The sequence below is a fragment of the Oryctolagus cuniculus genome, chromosome 6 (genome assembly GCF_964237555.1).
Source record: "Oryctolagus cuniculus chromosome 6, mOryCun1.1, whole genome shotgun sequence".
NCBI classification, from domain to species: domain Eukaryota; kingdom Metazoa; phylum Chordata; class Mammalia; order Lagomorpha; family Leporidae; genus Oryctolagus; species Oryctolagus cuniculus.
The window spans coordinates 45,600,250-45,618,563 of NC_091437.1; the positions used below are offsets into that span (position 1 = coordinate 45,600,250).

Consider the following 18,314-nt stretch of genomic DNA (forward strand, 5'->3'; position numbering starts at 1 on the left):
CCTGCCTTCAGAGCGTTCAGTACTTTTTCTTCATTATCATTATTGATTTGTTCTATGGACTTGTGTGGCTCCTTAATGTTTATTTGCCTTACTCCATCACAAGATACAAAATGGTGAGGACAATATCACTCAACTCCCTAAGGCAGCCTCCATGTCTTGTCTGCTGCCAGATACCCAGTAAACACTCAAGGATTACATGAATGAATGAATAAATGAGCAAATGAACAAACATTTCTATGAAGAAGGCCATAGAAGGTAGAAGCCAGTGTGTCAGTAATAGGCACATCACATCCACTTCATTCTGCAGGGCATTGAGCCATGCCTGCTCACCCATCTAACCGTCCAGGGCTTAGATGATATGGATATAGGTTTGTCTTGTCTGAGATTGTGAGTGTCTTAAAGACTGGACACTTGTTAAATTTTATCTTCTGTTTGCAATACAGGGAACTGCATCCATTACCATCCCAAAAGTTTATTAGCACAAGTTCCCTGTTTAATAAAAAGATGGCAGCTTCTCTACTTATTAACTCACACATTATACTCTTGTATTACCACAAATTGGGCTATATTCCAGAGCAAAAGTATATCAGCAGTGCCCACGATGAATGATTTTGTTGGTGGTTGTGAGACATCCTATTAGCGCTGGTCATCAAGTTTCTGTTGGTCCATGGCTTATTTGCTGAGGTTTCAAGACATTCTGTAAGCATCATTAACCTTATCTTGTCCAATAATTGCAAAAGTAGGAAAAGCATTGAGCGGGCAGTTTGGGAGACATGATTATGATGGAGCTTAAAGTGAAACACTTTTCCACAAGTGTGTAGCTATTGGGTATTTGTGGAATGTTTGACTCCAGGTAAAGGACATGGAGACTGTCTTATCCACCTGGAGCTAAGAAATGTAGATCCCACAGTGTTCTCAGTTCACACACACTGCCTCATCAGTGAGCCAGTGTGCATCACTGAGCACAGGCCTTGCGAGGATTTAGCAGCAGCTGTATTAGAGGCGTTTGGTTCCAACTTGCAGTGTGCCGGGTGGAGTTCTAGACTGGCCAGGTCCTGGATTCACAGGCACTGTGGGGTATGGGAGCCCAGGGCTCACTGCTTGGTTAGTGAGGTTGTTAGGGCTCTACACTCCTGTGTGGGCGTGCGGGCACACGCACATTCAGCTGATGCCGGCAGAGGGCAGCAGTACGCTATGCGTGTTCAATTTGCATCCCAGATGAGCAAATCCCCAAGGATCTACAAAGAAAGTGGGTATCCCAAGCCTACCCTAATTCCTGAGTGTCAACGCTGGTCTGAGTAATTGCAAACACAGCCCTTGTACATGACGAAGGATTCCGGCTCATGTGAAACAGAAATGAATACACCACTAGGAGCTGCCATCACAGACAGGAAGTAACTTTAATTAAATATTGTGAAAGTTGAAAAGTTTTTACAGCTTGAATTTTTGCAAAAAAAAAATTATAACAATCTCTACAGTAGTTAGGTTCTCTAACAATTGAACTGTACAGTGTGTGTCTATTCAAAAAGTTTTGATAAGAAGGTGAAAGGTTAGTAGATTTAGAGATGACTGCATTAAGCTGCATCCTAGTACAATGTGAGGCCAGGGCATGTTATCCAATCCAGTCATCCAGAAGCTGTGTTATTCCCCCAAAACCGAAATCTTAATTCTCTATTTCATTTTCTTCTTAAAGCCATATTCTGTATTTAGGGGAACATCCTTTACTTACAAAACTTTTGTGGAGAAGAAAGAGGGTCAGAGGGCCAGAATGTCTTTTTCATCTAATCAATATAAACAGATGCAACAAAACACAAATGATACACATTTTAAAGGCTCTTTGGACTTTCAAGAAAAGTTCTAACCACTGCACATGGCTGACAGATGGGTGGTGTCTGCTGCCGGGGCTGAGCCGGACACCTCACCGGCTGACCACTGGTTCCTTCGCAAACAGTTAAAGGGCCCACCAGACAAAATATGGCTTTACATTGTATACATCTTCAGGCCAGCACTTACCACACGAATCAGACCACCTCTCTGAGTACCGAGAAGCAATGCTAAACCTTGCTTACATTTTCCAGTTTTTATTATTATCAGTCATCATCATTATGATTTCTCACCATGAAAAATCAGCTTTCATCCCCCCCTCCCTCCCGCTGCTCCCCTCCCCCGCCCGCCCCAACCCATAAAAATCGCACTCTGACAGTCTAGTGAAAACCATTGCAAAATCCATATGGGGGCATGCACAGTTGCAGCATTGTTGTAAATGATTTCTTGCTCTACTAGAAAAAGTTACATTGTCTTAAGGTAACAAAACAGTTCTTTTGTGCTTTTCGATTTCTTTGTTGTTGTTTTTTTTTTTCTTTTTTTCTTTTTCTTTTTTCTGAGAATGTTAGTGATGACTGAGAGTTCTGGTGCACAGTTGCAATGTACAAGTGAAATGAATATGATCTGCATGGTTAAGGCATCCAATCTGCTGGTTTATATTTATGTGAAGGACAGAGGAAATATACAAGCAGACTTGAGAAAGAAAGTATGTTCATTGATTTCTATGAAGTTTCTCCCCCGAAATTTAATGCACAAAATGCGTCACTCCAAAGGGAGAGATTCATGCATATTAATAGAGTAAAACAGCAATAGGGTTTTTTTTGTAAGCTTCCAAAGCAAAGGATACATTTTTTTTAAATCTACAGAACTAAGTACTACAAGAATAATATGCTACTATTTTTGCCATATATTGGAAAAAACTTCTTAACTTACAAATAATACAAAAATAGACAATGGCTTTTGGGTGGGAATAAAAAAAATTGAAGCATGGTTTAAAACAATACTAAAAATAACTATAAATGAAATGTTTAAAAATCACATTGAAACAGCTAATACAACTGTAGGTGACCAAACAAATACGCACTTTTCACATAGCAAACATACACAATAAAATAAATTGGGGGTGGAAGGAAGAGAGGAAGGGAAAAGCAATGTACAAATTCCAAAGATAAATACATTATTTATATGGATATTTTACAAAATCCCCTTTAAAACAAAAAGCCTTTTAATTAACTTTGCAAGTATGTGCAAGCTAAAGGTAGTGAGCTTTTTTTCTTTGCAAAATATGCAGTAAAATCTTTTTGTGATATTGAAAAACTGTCTTAAGACATTAAAATGTATAAATAGAACAACAACTTTGGCAAAAAATCACAAAAAATCTACAGTATTTATAACTACATACAAAAACACAACCGCAAAGAAAAAAATATCAGGCAAACGCATCCTCAGAGCTTTGCTGCCTCTTTGCCATTAACTCTTATATTTAAGAACACTTTCCAGCTACCGAGAGCAAAAATTCCCATAGAACACAAAACTATGTTTTGGAGGTCTCCACCTTCTTTCCCTTTCCCCCAGTTTCCTTTTCCTCTTAATTCCAAAGCACTTAACGTGTTGTTCGAATCTGTGACACTGTGAACGGAAGGCTCAGTGACACAGGCCCTGTCTTGAATGGGACAATCGAAATAAGCTCCACGGTGCTTTAGTCAACTTTTGGAATCTTGGTGTGAAGTCAGCAGTGAGGCTGGTACAGTGTAAGTGCGAGTTTGGCTTGGGAACTGGAGGGCCGAGTGTGGAATTCTGTGCCTGGACCCTGTTCTGTGGAGTCTCAAAAGAGATTCTCACGTAGTCCGCGCGCCTCTGAGCTCTCAGAGGCCGGCGGCTTTGAAAGGGGCTGACGTAAGTCAGAGAGAGAAGGAAGGATATCAGGTTTAAATATGCAGTTTGAATGATCTGTCTAGAGGCACTGGATTTTTTGAGTAGAAGGGAAAAATGTGATCACTGACATCGCTTTTTCACTTTCCAGGCTGCATTTATATACACAGTCACTTAAGACAACAATATAAAAGAGATAAATAAACAGGCTTGCACTGCTAAGGGATGGCAGATGAAGTTAGATACTGCGAATGCACGGTCTGAGCTAACTACCATTTGATATGCTTTAAGGCGCAAAAGCCGACCCTTAGTTTTCTAAAAAATCTAACTGGCATTCCTATTCTGTCCCATACAAGCTTTTTTTTTCTTTTTTCAAACTTTTTTGTAAATATCACCAGTTCATTCTCCCTTTACACAGCTTTAAAAACATCATAAATTAAAACATGGAGTCTTATTTATAGTGTCCCTTGTATATAGCTTTACGGTTTATAAAAGACAAATGATTGCAGAGTTAAGCTTTAAAAAAAAAAAAAAAAGAAAAAGTGGATTTGCTTTTATCAGTACAGAATAAATATATCCCCCAAACACTCGGGAGGTACAACTTTAACCAACACCCTGCACTGGCAGATTCCTTCCAATTTCAGTATTTGCAAGGTCGGTGATTTTTGTTTGTTTAAAAATCTGCAGTTATTGTGATTCCTCTTAAAAAGGCCTGAGTTAAAAGTTCCACTCTGGGACTTGTATCAGATTACTCTCTGTAGCAGAATCCAACCTCTTCATTAATAAAATTCTTCAAGGCAATCCTTTCACATGGGAGGAACAATCATGCCAGATATCGCTATGGAAAGAGAAGACAGAAGTCAATGGCTTAGCATTCAAACTTCTCACTGAGGGGAAAAAAAAATAAAAAGCATGCATACACATCTACATTGATTGAATATTACCCACACACGTGCTCTCATCATCTCTGGAGTAAGTTTTTGTTATAATACATATATGTACTGTATTAAATATTATAGTATATCAGCATGCGTATGTATCTCCATCAGAACAGAATAGCCTAAGCATCACTCCAAATCTGATTGCAATTTAAAAACATGACTGGAAAGTTAAATAGTTTGAATACCATTGGGAAAGTTACAGCCCCAAACCTTGCAAAACAGTGAAAATTTTCAATCTGTCCCTCTTACCCACATCACCTCCCGGCCCTGACTTCACATCCAGAATATAAATTGGTCCATCCCATTTGCCAGTAATTTTCTAAAAGCAACAATAACACCACCACCACCACCACCTACGACTTTGCTGTGCACAAAAATGGAGCCACAGGGCAGCCTTCTGAATGCCTTCGCATCAGCCCTCAGGCTGCAGGAAACACAGCCGCTACTACGGCAGGCCTGCTCACTGGGAATGTGGAGTTGGGGGAAAGCTCAGAGCGGGAGGGGGAGACAAGTTGGCATGAAGCTGCGGAAGGTCTTCACCGCTGCTTTGCTCCTGGTTTCTGGAATGTTCTGACTATGCTTCCTAGAAAATTGTAGCCTAGGAAAACTAGAGTGAGATCCTGGGAAACAGGACGGCTCTTTGAAGGGTTCAGACTTAGGCCGCTAAACCTACTGGTATATGGAGAGAAGAGAGTCAGATAGGTCAGCCTTCCCACCTCTGGTTTTCCCTGGGCCATAGCCACTCGGATCCTTAAACTTCAATCTCCTTGGCTAGATAATGCAGTTATTCACTTGGTTTAAGGTTGTTGGAAATTTAAATAAAATAACAAATATGTGAAGTCCTTTGCTTAGGTTCCTGGTAGGAGTTAGCTGCATATCACTTGTGCTGTTAAACTAGCTGTGTGACCTTGTGTTAAGTGTTTAACTTCTCTGGGCCTCTCTTTTCTCTTATACCCAACAGGCACATTTCACACAAGGCTGTGGGGAAGTCTGGGATATCGATAAGACTGTGAAGGTGGAGCAAGCGGCAACTCTGAACTACATCAAGGGGAGAGAGATTCTTACATTACAATCGGGAAGCAGCCATATTGGACTCACCAGAATGGCCCAGCGTCCTGTCAAGCAGGGAAAACTTCCTGCCTTCTTGTTACTGGCAGTCCTAAACTTCAATTAATGTTCTTGTCAGTGATGACTGTGTTTAGGAAGTGGCCCTCTTCATTTACTAACGATCCTGTCTAGAGGAATGGGTCTGTTTAAGTGAACCCCACTACTACAAATCCTGCAGGGGACACAGGGAGGCCAGGAGGTGGGGGCTCTGCACCCTGAGGCCACCACACGCCCTGACGTTTTAGATTCAATTAGAACAAACACCAAAAAGTATTTTGCCAAACACTTTTTCCGTTAATTTTTAAACCCATCTGTATTCACAAGGAAATTCAATCCACATGTTTCTGATTCATTTACACGTAAATCATCCAAATGTTGTTTTGCAAGAGCCCCTTTGCAGGCCAAAAGCTCCTGGAGTCCTTTTTGTAAGCCCTCATAAGCCTTTTTTTCTTAGAAACAGGAAGTTGTCTTTTGCCAAATGCAGACCAACTTAAACCCCCTGAAAGATTTGAGATCAGAACAAAATGCAGTCCCCCCAAGAATCAAATGAACCCTAGATCTGACTAAAGCCAGGAGCTCTGTATTTTAATCCAAGTCTGAACTTGAGCATTGAAGACGTGGTGACGCAAAAGGCAAGGGGGGAGGGGAGGGGTCTTTGCAGTGTGACTGCTCAGCAGGGCCCTGCCTCTTCAAGGACATTTTTATTCCGGCTGGAATGGGGTCCAGGTACCCTTACTAAAGATTGCGGCAGTTTTAAGCCCATGGCCAAAGAGGCAAGTCTACTTGTGACTTCTACAAGAAAATTCAAGAAAAGTCCCTCACAGTATAGCCAGATAAGCTTAGGCAATGTCAGTATGACTCACAGTAAAGCAGAGAGCTGACACTGCTAATATGGTCAATAGGTCCGGCCAGTATTTATAGCTGGGCCCTAAAAACATCCCATTGGGTGGCTAGATTTTTTGTTTAGGTACCCAAACACTGCTAAGATCTTATAAGGAATGTGCTAGATCTGTCAGATGAAACCGCCACTTAGGACCATATTTAAAGTTCTGAAACAAAGCTATTTTAGGTGGCAGTCGGTAGCTAAGAGCACTTCTTAACCCAGACTCTAGGGGTTCCAACTGCAGCACCCCAGGGGCCCTGGCTGGGAAGGGAGTGAGCAAAGCCTCCGAGTGGGGATGGAGGTGATGTAGCCAGTACCATCTTCTTCAGAGTGCACAGCAGTCAGGCCCACCAAATGTCGCCACACAGGAATGACAGTGTACAGCCTCCAGGACTTCTGACCTCTTTCAAGACAGCTGGAGTTGTCGAATTTTAAAGACAAAATAGCCAGGGTATCCACGTCAGCAGATAATAGAAATTAAAGACACACACACACATCTGAGGATCTCTAGAGGGGGAACGTGGTCGGCTCCTCCTTTCCCATTTTCCTTCAGTGGCCTACAGACTTGTGGGAGAATCTAATGGAAGCTGTCCAACTCTGTGCAGAAAAAGGCCCAGAATTTTATTAACATCACAAGTTACAGAGCCCTAAACCTCGCCTATGACTTCCAAAACTCCATGTGCAGACACTTATTGATGAGTAAATCCGGGCTACGATCTCCACTCGTGGCTCCTCAGCATAGCATGGCAAAAGAAGCCTCTTTATGAAGAAACCTCACTGTGTGCCCACAGGAGGCTCTGAGGAGTTCGAAGCTGTTTTTCTTTTATCTGTGCTGCAATCTGAAAATTAATTATGTGGGTGAGAGGAATGGGTGTCTGAGGCTTGGAATGTTCCAGAAAAGCCGCTGGCATGTTAACTTGCCCAAGTGGGGCCCATGGAGATTCCCACGAGGACACCACACTCTCATCACAACACACCCAGACATCACGAGCCCATGGCTGCTCTGCTGTCTCCCCCAGCAGCTGGGCCATCATGTTCTTGGACAGAGACTCAGGAAAGCATTGATTTGAGAAGCAATGCATTTTGCATGATTGTCTCCATGTTCTGATAAGAACAAAGAGGAAATGGGAAGTTTTCAGAACTGGGAGAGGTTGGGCTGAAAGAGTATGGTCTGCCCCAAACCACCATATGTGTAAGAATTGTGAGCTGATCAGGAACAGGAGGTGGTGGTGGTGATGAGATTGAACAAACTGAAATGCACATGGAGAGGAAGGTGAGCACACAGAGCTGAGTACCAGACTCCATGCTCTCTAGGTGTCTAAGAGAGCCTGATCTTCAACAAAATGGGAAAGGAAAAAAAAAATGATCAGCATCTGTGGACTATTTCTGTGACATCACGCTGGCCCTATTGTATTTGGGTCTGTGCTGTCTGGACTTTCCAGGACATGGCTAGAGTCCGAGTCGCTCTGTAGTAGGCACTCCGACAGCACATGACAGCTGTCTTAGTGCTGCCTCTCTCTTGATGAATAAGTCCGCTGAGGACCGAATGGCATAGAACCCATGCTCTAATGCACGTGAACTTTAGGAGAAGGGAGAGGCTATGTGCGGTCAAAGGCCGAACAGAGCTGAGGTCTTTGGCCTATGGAAACAGGCACATCTGGGGAGGCTGGGGTCAGGAATTAGCAGTGACCTCATCCAGGTAAGAAGGGGAGGAGGTTTCTCTGCCTTTTTCTCTTTGAATCTAAAGTGAAGCTGTATTTGCAAACTGTTTCATAAGATGTTAATTGATGTTAACAGGTGGAAAAGAATTCTGCAGCAAATAAGTTTAGCAAACTAAATGGAACACAGTCAGCCCTCTGTAAGCATGGATTCAGCATCTGCAGATTTAACCAACAGCGAATCCAAAATATTTGGGAAAAAAAGCTGCATCTGCACTGAACAAGTAAGACTTTTTCGTGTCATTATTCCCCTAGACATCAGAGTATCACAAGTGTTTACACGGCATTTACCGTATCAGAGTAATCTCGAGCAGAGAGAGGAGGAGGATGTGCACAGGTTCAATGCAAACACTACACCATTTGACACAAGAGCCTTCAGGATCTGCGAGGTTAGACATCTGTGGAGGGTTCTGCAGCCCGTCTCCCACGGATACAAGGGAGGACTGAAGTCTGTTTTACTGCAGGATGTCTCAGCCCTTTAGTAAATGTGTGCGCATGTAGCTAAGACAGCGATTCAGTAAGAACCACTTTCTAAACTTATTTGATCACAACAGTTTTATTTTTTTAATAAGATATCTTATAAGGCTCCAAAAGTTCAGAGTCAAGAGTTACTTTGTCCAAAGAAAAAGTCCAAGATGTAGAGTCAATTTGCAAAATTTATCTACCTGGAAGAGAAAAGTAGTTGGAATCCCCATAGGATGTGTGAATTATAGAATATAAAGGAATGGAGCTTAAGGCTCCAAGTAGAGGCTGCGGTTTTCAACCTTTTCCCTGTGCTTCTTGGCATCAGTGCTGTGTTCAGGTTGCTGAGCCACTTCCTGGGTCCCACATGTTGGGGAGGACTTGTCTGCCTCTGCTCCTGGAACTGCACCCCTCCGCCAGTTCCCACGCTGAGTCCTCCTTACTCTTCTACAAGGTCCATTCACAGGCAAACCTCTTGGTGCTGTTGTGCTAGCTCCCTGGTCCTCCTTCCTCTCTGCTGCCCCAGCTGTATGCCCAGCTTCCTCCAGCCAGCTCTGCCTTATTTACTTAGGTGTTGTGTCTTCCTTGGAGAAAGCTTTTTAGTTTGCGAGCTTATGGTCTATATGGTCCTTTTCCGGTGGTTTGAATATATGTGGCAGTCTGGCAAAGGGGTTGAGCACGGTGTTGACAATCCACCTGGAGACTGAGAACCAGGCTTCCTTACTTACTAGTTGTGTGAGTATGGACAAGCCATCTTAGCTCTATATCAGTTTCCACATCTGTAAAATGGGGGTAATTTATCAACAGCCTCCATCAAAGAGTGGTTGGGAGGAATACATGAGATAGCACAGGGGCCAGGCAGGGAACAGTCTGTCCTGTTAGTGGTATGAGCACTCTCACCATCACCGTGTGACAGCGCAGTGTTCCTCATTTGGGAACAGGCACACATGCAGTAACCAGAGGAGGCTAAGTGATGGCTGCTGGGGAAGAGGTTTCTAAGGAACAGGCTTTTTAAAAAGTGGAGTGATGGACAATTAGCACGTGGCAGTTGGAGGTAAATAGGCCTTTAAACAGCCTCAATGTGTCACCTCTAATCTTGTTTACATGGTCAATTTGCTTAACCAACTCTTCCTTCATCACTAGCCCTGCCTTAATGATCACAATTGGGAGTGCTGCAGATCCAAATACGGGAGGTGCTACTGGAACACAAGAAGGGGAGGGTGGGTGTTTGGGGCAGTAGTTAAGATGCCACTGGGGATGCCTGCTTCCCAGCTCAGTGCCTGGGTTTGAGCCCTGGCTCTGCTTGTGATTCCAGCATCTTGGTAATATGCACCCTGGGAGGCAGCAAGTGATCCCTCGAGCACTTGGGTCCTTCCCACCTACATGGGATACCCAGACTGAGTTCCAAGCTCCTAGCTTCAGCCTGATCCAGCCATGGCCTGGCCACTGCAGGCACTTAGGAACTGAACTAGTGAATGGAATCTCCATGTGTGTGTGTGTCTCTGTCTCTCTCTTTTTCTCCCTTCCTCTCTCTCTCTTCCTCTCAAATAAATAGAACAATTTTTGAAAATTGAATTCATTCAGGGATCTTTACCTCCATTCTATAATTCACCCATGTCCCTTTTTCATGGTAGCAGTGGAGTTTAAAAAGCTAAAAATGAAGTCATTCTAGAAGCCCACTGTCAGAATGTCACTTTTTTTTTAAAGATTTATTTATTTATTTGAAAGGCAGAGTTACACACAGAGAGAAGGAGAGCCGGAGAGGCAGAGACAGAGAGAGAGGTCTCCCATCTGCTGGTTCACTCCCCAGATGGCCGCAACAGTCAGAGCTGTGCTGATTCGAAGCCAGGAGCCAGGAGCTTCTTCCAGGTCTCCCACATGGGCACAGGGGCCCAAGGACTTGGGCCATCTTCCACTGCTTTCCCAGGCCATAGCAGAGAGCTAGATCAGAAGTAGAGCAGCTGGGACTTGAACCGGCGCCCATGTGGGATGCTGGCATTGCAGGTGGTGGCTTGACCCGCTGCGCCATAGCGCTGGCCCCAGAATGTCACTTTTCTCAGGAGAGACTTTAAGAGCTAAGCAAGAGTCACTGGAGAAAATGATGTTGCCCTCCTCAGGCTGGGTCTTCCCTGCCCTGCTGGAGATTGTGTGCTGTGGGGGAAGGTACAGTTCCTGGGGTGGATGTGGGGAGCAGAGGAGTCCTATTTGTGAGTGGTAGGGGCTAGCAGTGGAGTGGACAGCTTAAACTAAGATTGGTCTCAGTTACTTCAACTTTCACTTCTCTACTCATACCTCCACTGCCATCACCTGCTCAAAAGCAGGAATGTTTGGTGCATTACAGTATTGAAAAACAAAAGCCACATTTTTTTCTACTTTTAATAATGCTTAATAGTGAGAGGATGGGATTGGGGGCCACAGAGGCCACAAGCCCCTGATCAGACCTCAAAGCCTCCATGTTGTGTGGCCACATGTGAGAAAAGGTGGTGGTGACAGACTCGGCTCCTGATCAGACAGGGACAGCAGTCTCTGTACATTTAGAATTGGGCTGGAAATGTCCTGGGGAACAAACACACTTTGTATGTGTGACTGGAAGCTATTCTGTCATTGAACACACACACACTTACATTACCAGTTCATACTAAAACCCAGGAGGTTCTGCACGCTGGGACCAGCTCCTATTTGATAGAAATGTGTGGCATGGAAAGGCTTCAGCTTTGCTGAAAGGCCCCCACTGATGTCCCACAGGCAGCCACGATGCTGGTCACTCTCCCGTAGATGGGCCCTGCCTTCTGGAGTACCAGCCTTCAGCTATTGACTGCAAACCCCAGCACATCTCGTTCCCAACATCAGCTCTATGTGGATCAAGGGTTCAGACTGGCTGCTCAGGAATGCTGCACTTCCTTGTTCCATACATATTTCCCAGTGTCTACACCTGTTAGAAGCGATGGTTGCTTTGGTGTTGCATTCCCAATTTGCCAGCCAGAAGTGCCCTGAAGGTGACAAAACATGACTGTGAGCTGAAGAGGAGGCAGATGTATTTGAACAAGTTGGCTCCTCTTTGTGGAAAGTGAGTATTTCCTATCATGAATAAGACTGCCTGCAAGGTAGCTCCACAAATTCCTTCCCTCTTATGTTTTAGCAAGATGGATTGTGGGAGCAGGCAATTAGCCTAGCAGTTAGGATGCACTCGTCTCATTCCTAGGTTCAAATCCCCAACTCCAGTTCCCTATTCCAATCTCCTGCTAATGCAGACCCCAAGAATCATGTTATGGAGTTTCTGCTGTTCACATGGGAGACTCAAATGTGTTCCTGGATCCCAGCTTTTGGGTAAGTCAAAGGGACTGCTCTCTCACTCACTCTCACACTCTCTCTCTCTCCCCATCAAATAAATAAAAAAAGGAAAAGAGGGGGGAGAAGGGTTAGCCAATGTGCACTAGATTAAGGAGCTTTGGCTGTGCTTGGCAGACTGGCTGGCAGGATTCCAAGGAATGTTTGGGTAGTTCTTCTGTGGGCATGAAAAGAAAGTGATTCCATGCTGCAGCTCTGGATACCATGGTTTGGGTTCCATTTTTGGTCTACAATCTACTAACTCTGTGACCTTTAGCAAAGTGTGCCTTGATTTCTCCCGCATATACACATGGGGACAGGGCTGACCTCATAGGTCTTTGAAAGAAGCGACATACACTTGCATCACTAGTAAACATCCAGCACAGAGTCTATGTACATAAGGAAAAACATGCCTGTACTTATCCATAGAAGGCAGGGCTGAGGAATCCCAGACATGTGCTTGCTCTGTTGACCCCACCCTGGCCCTCAATTAGTGAAGTGCTAGATACTGGAGGAAGACACTGTCAGGAGGACACAGGCCCTGCTGGGTTATATTCACCTCTGCCATCCATTGGCTATGCCTGGGGGCAGGTGTTTACTCTTCCTAAGCTTCAGCTTTATTATCTGTACGTGGTGGTGATAAGAGTCCTCATACTTCATCAGGAAATTGTGAGGATCCAATGAGATAAAGCCTGTTCCGTGCTCAACATGGCACCTCACACACTGTTCAGTGCTCAATAGATGGTGGTTGATTATTGTATTGATCTTATTACCCAACTGGCTGCTTTGAGAATCCTGGATGTGTCCTTTTTATCCTCTGTGAGAAACAAAGAGCTTGGGAGATGAAGCCCAAGTTTGAAGCAAGTATCTGTCTCACACCAGGAAGTCCAATAATTTAGAATCCCTACCCTTAGTTTTCTCATCTGTAAAGTAGGTCCTGCTGTGGGGTGCAAAGGACAGCATTCAAGCCAACATCACAATGTGATGCACAGTACATAAGAAACATGGATGAAATGTTGGACTCATTTTCAAACGTCAGTATCTTTTTTTCTCATTGAATGAAAAGTCAACTCTTGGCAATTTTGTTGTTTTACACATTTCATGGTTGGGAATAGAGTGAATAATTTTATTATGAACTGAAATATTCTAGTAGTGCTTTGGGATTCCCGATTCCCAGGAATAAGTAAACTTTTGGCCTTCGGTGTCCAATGCTTGGGTCTCAAGGTTCCAATCTGGCCACGGCTCGTCCCCTCTCTGCTCTCTACCCTGCACACGTTCACTCTGACAGCGGCAACGGGTTGAATGACCTATTTCAGGAGAAGGCCAGTCCTGGGAGAGACCCTGCAGGGGAGAATTTGCTAGAGTCCACAAAAGACTGGTCTGATAGTGGCGACAACAGGGAATCCAAGAGGAGAGAAAAGAAATGGTAGCATTAGTAAGTGCTAGGCCTCAGCAGAATTCCTAGAATTAAAGAATCCTTCTCGGGCCACTCCAGCACTGGAAGGGTGAGGAGGGCTGTGAGCCAGGGTGGATGAGAGTGAACACAGGAACACAAGACGTGAGGGCAGAGAGAAGCAGACAGGCCCCTGGCTGATTGCCTGAGCAACAGTGCTGCAGCCGCTTCAAGCCCTGGGAAGGTGAGTCCAGGGCACAGCAGCTGGACCCCAGTGGGGTCTGGGGCTTACCTTGCAGGCTGTTCCCATTGGTGCTGGTGCAGGTGGGAGGCGGGGAGGTCTGGGGTCTGACGACAGGCGCGAAAGCACTCTTCTGTTTCACGGCTGATACCATGTTGGCTGGTGAGAAGGAAAAGATGCCCGAGGAGCTGCTGCAGTTGGAAGGGAGGCTTGTGGAAGAGGCCATGGTGGGGCTGGATGGCACAACTGAGAGGGGCAGTGGGAAAGGAGAAGTCAGTGCCTCTCGCAGCATCCTGTGATGAGAAAGTTCAGATCCAAACCCAGCCTGGACACTCTGCTAGATCCTCCTTGGGCAGCACCATCCCTCAGCGCTCAGGATCCTGCCTGCATCCATCACTTGGTACTCAGCACGAGCTAACTTTCATTGTTGGTGATCTTTGTGTGCATTTATTGTGGGCCTGTTATGCGCCCGCAGTGTGCTAGGCTCTGGGGTCACAGGCAGCAAGTGCTATCAGGGGGTAATGACCCCATAAGTAGCCAAGTCACTGAGTGCTTCCTACAGCAGAGCATCATCTTCAGAGTTTTCTAGACGAGAAAACAAAACCACAGTACTGTCTTCCCACGGATAGAGCAACACAAAATAGTGACCTAAGTAAGCATCGCCAGCTCTGTGAAGTCACTCAGAGGAGGCATTCCACAGAGCTGAACCTGTGCATTCCAAGTTCTGGCAAAAGGCAGGGAATAGAAGGGCTACAAGGCCTTGGAGAAGGCAAGGTCACCTGATAGGAAGAGGTGGAGAAAAAGCCAGGATTACAACTTAAGGCACTGACAGCTGGTAATATGTGCCGTTTCTCTCCACGAGGTTATGAGCCCCTTGTTGGTACAACTGTATTTTAATGTTCCACCACATGGACATGGGAGGAAGGCAGGTGGATAAACAGTCCACCATACGCAGCATTTGTGGAAAACGCAGAACTGTAAGTTCAAGTTCCAATTCTTTCATACTCTTCCCTCTGTGGAGCTTTATGTAAGTGTGGGTTAAAAAGCAATCAGATGGGAGCCTTACGAAAATATCCATAGTATGGCTGTGGAAGGGCTGCACATAATCAGTGAGGGAGAATCAGGCAGTGCAGAATCAGAAAAGAACCTAGCTGCTGCCGACATGAAAGAGTTTGGTAGATGTGTCCTCTCTAGTCACCATGGTCCTCTCAGCCTGGGCTTTTGCTCATGGCTAATCATCTCTTGGATACTTCACAAGATAGGTTTTGCACACACACCAAGCCTGGTGTTTTCATACATTCAGTTTCTGTTTTCTACAGAAAAGTATGAACCTGATTCCAGGCCCTTAATTAGCATTCTAGGTTCTACCATCTACTTGATTATTAAGTAATGGGGAGAATAACCATTTCATATTGCTTTATCATTCACAAGAACCTTCCTGTGTTTTTCATCTTGTCGTTGGCAAGCAACCTTAAGTGGGGCTGAACACATATTTTTTTACACTTAAGCCAATCAAGCTAAAACTCACAAAACAGTTGAGTGACTTCCCCAAGGGCCATAGATAATGCCATGAAGACAAGAATCAAACCCAAATCCAGTGCTCTTTCCTCTGTGCCACTCTGCAAAGGAAACAGATCGCCAATGGGAGAACACCCCTTCCCATGAGCCCACCAGAATCCAAGGAGCAGCCTGGGTGGCCTTATGCTTGGTCTAATGCAGGTTTTGGAAGACTGCATAAATGGGAATCAAACGGGTCAAATGGGTTGGAGGCAGCAATGGCCATCAGGGAGATATGGCCCCTTGCAGGCAGAGAAAGGCACTACACAATCCCAACGTACTGAATGTTTTATGGAGCAGAACACAGAGCCGCCTTCCTCGGAGTTTTCACAAACATTTCCTAAACTGTACTTTTTCTTTTAATGAGGCCAGCATTTTTATACATCTCTTAGGATTTGTAAATGTGAAAATACGCTCAATAATAACACCCATTTAAATTGCAAAACTCCTGCACTGGAGGTTTGATTTTTAAATATTCGTAGACTTGAAATCCTGCTGGTTCACTGAGGAAGGCAATTAATCTCGTTGGCAAATGCGATCATTATGTGTATTTAGAGATGGGGAGTGTGTGAGGGGGGTGGCTAGCAGAGAGAGGGGTGAAATACAGTCCAGCAGTTCCATTCGTTACAACATTATTAGTTATCAGCCACCACACCAGAAAGTGTGTTCACCAGTGGAAGGTCTGATGTTATTTTTTTATTCCACTGGAATTTTTCAACATGAGTGGTTTATGAATAATTAAATATTATAGAGGCAAAAATTCAAATCAGCCGGGCTTTGTGTTTATTGTTTTATTTGCATTTATGCAGATAAAACCGTCCCATCTGAGAGCCTATTTGAGAATTTAATACTATATTTGTGAGCACTGAAGAAATCAATTAATGGAAATTAAATGTTCTAAGTTTCACAGTCTGACAGATGCAATCTTAGGCTAACATCACTGGGTGTCTGCGCAGGCTTGAGAAGGAGAAAAATCCAAGCCCCTAAATTGAATTGCTACCATATAGCAATTAGTTTATTGATTTAATTAAGAATGCCACCTTTTAATTTTCAGGTCATGACTGAAACATTTTCTGATTGAATAGATGGTGAACACTGAAATGATAAATCCTGGAGAAGCAATCTTTCAATAAATCAAAATCTAATGTGCAACTGACCCCAAATGTTGACGCTTGAGCAGACTTAATATGTACATATTATTTGGGGGAACTTTAAATGTTCTACAAACTGCTAATTGCAAACAAATAAGGTAAAAATAATGCATTTAGTATATCCAGTGCAGAAAAACCACTCATAAAGTAAAAGACCGTAAGTGTCCTTTCAAAAATAACTTTTCTTGGCTAATCCTCCGCCTGCAGCCCCGGCACCCCGGGTTCTAGTCCCAGTTGGGGCGCTGGATTCTGTCCCAGCTGCTCCTCTTCCAGTCCAGCTCTCTGCTGTGGCCCAAGAAGGCAGTGGAGGATGGCCCAAGTGCATGGGCCCTGCACCCGCGTGGGAGACCAGGAGGAAGCACCTGGCTCCTGGCTTCAGATTGGCGTAGCCATAGTGGCCATTTGGAGGGTGAACCAACGGAAGGAAGACCTTTCTCTCTGTCTCTCTCTCTCACTGTCTAACTCTGCCTGTCCAAAAAAAAAAAAAAAAAAAAAAAAAAAAAAAAAAAAAAACCTTCTCTGAAAGAATTAGCACACTCCACATTTCTCCAATGAGAGACATTATAACTGTCAGTATTTTTAGCCATGATTGTTTAAAAAACATCACAAATATTCTTTCATTTAGCAAGATATCATTCTACAAGTATCTAAGAATGTGGCTACATTTTACAAATAGAAGGATCACCCAGAATGTCTAAGATGAACTTGCTTCTCTATGTGAAAAACCTCAGAGGGAGATTGAAAGGGTGTGGAGAAATGGTTCGTGACATTTTATATATGACTATAAAGATGCCAGTTTGCTGAGGCCTTTTAGATGCAAACAAAATGCTATACTAAGAAAAAAAATCCTTTAAACTTTAGAACAAAGATAAGGCAGGAAAGAACATTTGCTGTGTATGTGTATACTTTTTTAACGTGCCAGATTTTTGGAAAAAATAATGTTTCTTGATTTGTTGGTTTTTTAAGTACCCATCAAACACAACCAAAGGGGACAAAATGTAATCATAGAAATCAAGGGAATTACATTCCTAAAAGGGGAGAGTTTGGGTTTTAGGCTATTGTTACTACAGTGTACCACCACCATCCTTATTATCTTTCCGTTACTGTTGATTATTACTTAGACCTTGGAATCAGGACAAGCTCACCACGTGCAGTCTCTGATCTTTGACTCACAACATTGGATACAGTAGGAGCTAGTTTCTTCTCCATTTCTTGGATGAGAAAATTGTTGCTTGGACTGGGAGATGAACTTGCCCTTGGCCCTTAGGCAGCAATTGGTAGAAGCAGGTGTGTACCCTTTTTCTGACTCCAAACGTGGCTCTTAGAATGTTATCCTTTGGCTGCTTTTGGTTGTAGCAAAGTTTTGACTGTCAGGGAGATTTTGGCCAATGGCAGTTGAATAAGGAAACTCGGGATGAGGATGCCTTTAGCAGCATCACCCAGAGCTGTGCTTTGCAGGATGGGGGACCTCAGGCACAGGAGCCCTGCCCCTTGGCCTCACAGCAAGATGGGAATTCCTCTAGAGAACCCAGGCAGGACAGGAAACACACATCTCTACTTACTGGCATAGGGCGAGTTGGCAGCTGAACCGTTGAGGAAGGTCGGGGAGCCGCCCAGGTTAGACATGGCAGCAGAGCCATAGCCATTCATGCTTGTGGTGACTGAGTTGTAGTTGGTTTGCTGCGGGGTGGTGCTGGGCACGTAGCCATGGGGTGACACACTGCTTGAGTTGCGGGTGAAACCTGAGGAGGGGTGGGGTCAAAGCCGGGGTTAGGGTGCTGTTCAGATGGTGGTAGTCTTACAAGCCTCAGGGCAAGGGAGGCCTCTGCTTCTTGCCT

The 18,314-nt window shown here is 44.3% G+C and overlaps 1 protein-coding gene and 1 long non-coding RNA gene across 26 annotated transcripts in view; one reads left to right on the plus strand and one right to left on the minus strand.

Annotated features, from left to right (window-relative positions):
* Positions 1-1,376: 1,376 nt before the first annotated feature.
* EBF1 (EBF transcription factor 1) overlaps positions 1,377-18,314 on the minus strand; it is a 412,032-nt gene continuing 395,094 nt past the window's right edge. For 5 of the 8 annotated variants that reach the window (XM_008255335.4, XM_002710343.5, XM_002710344.5 and 2 more), the window contains exons 14-16: positions 18,039-18,218; positions 13,820-14,014; positions 1,377-4,534 (exon numbers count right to left, since the gene is read on the minus strand). In XM_008255335.4, coding sequence (XP_008253557.1) covers positions 4,503-4,534; positions 13,820-14,014; positions 18,039-18,218 — 407 coding nt within the window. In that variant the 3' untranslated portion in view covers positions 1,377-4,502. Of the gene's footprint in view, positions 4,535-6,813; positions 13,515-13,819; positions 14,015-18,038; positions 18,219-18,314 lie in introns of those variants that run through there. The other 3 variants (XM_017341229.3, XM_017341228.3, XM_017341227.3) reach the window with 1 other exon arrangement.
* Positions 14,008-18,314, plus strand: part of LOC127490703 (uncharacterized) — a 120,712-nt gene continuing 116,405 nt past the window's right edge. For all 18 annotated transcript variants that reach the window (XR_011389877.1, XR_011389879.1, XR_011389871.1 and 15 more), the window contains exons 1-2: positions 14,008-14,745; positions 16,380-16,574. This is a non-coding gene — a long non-coding RNA (uncharacterized lncRNA). The remainder of the gene's footprint in view (positions 14,746-16,379; positions 16,575-18,314) is intronic.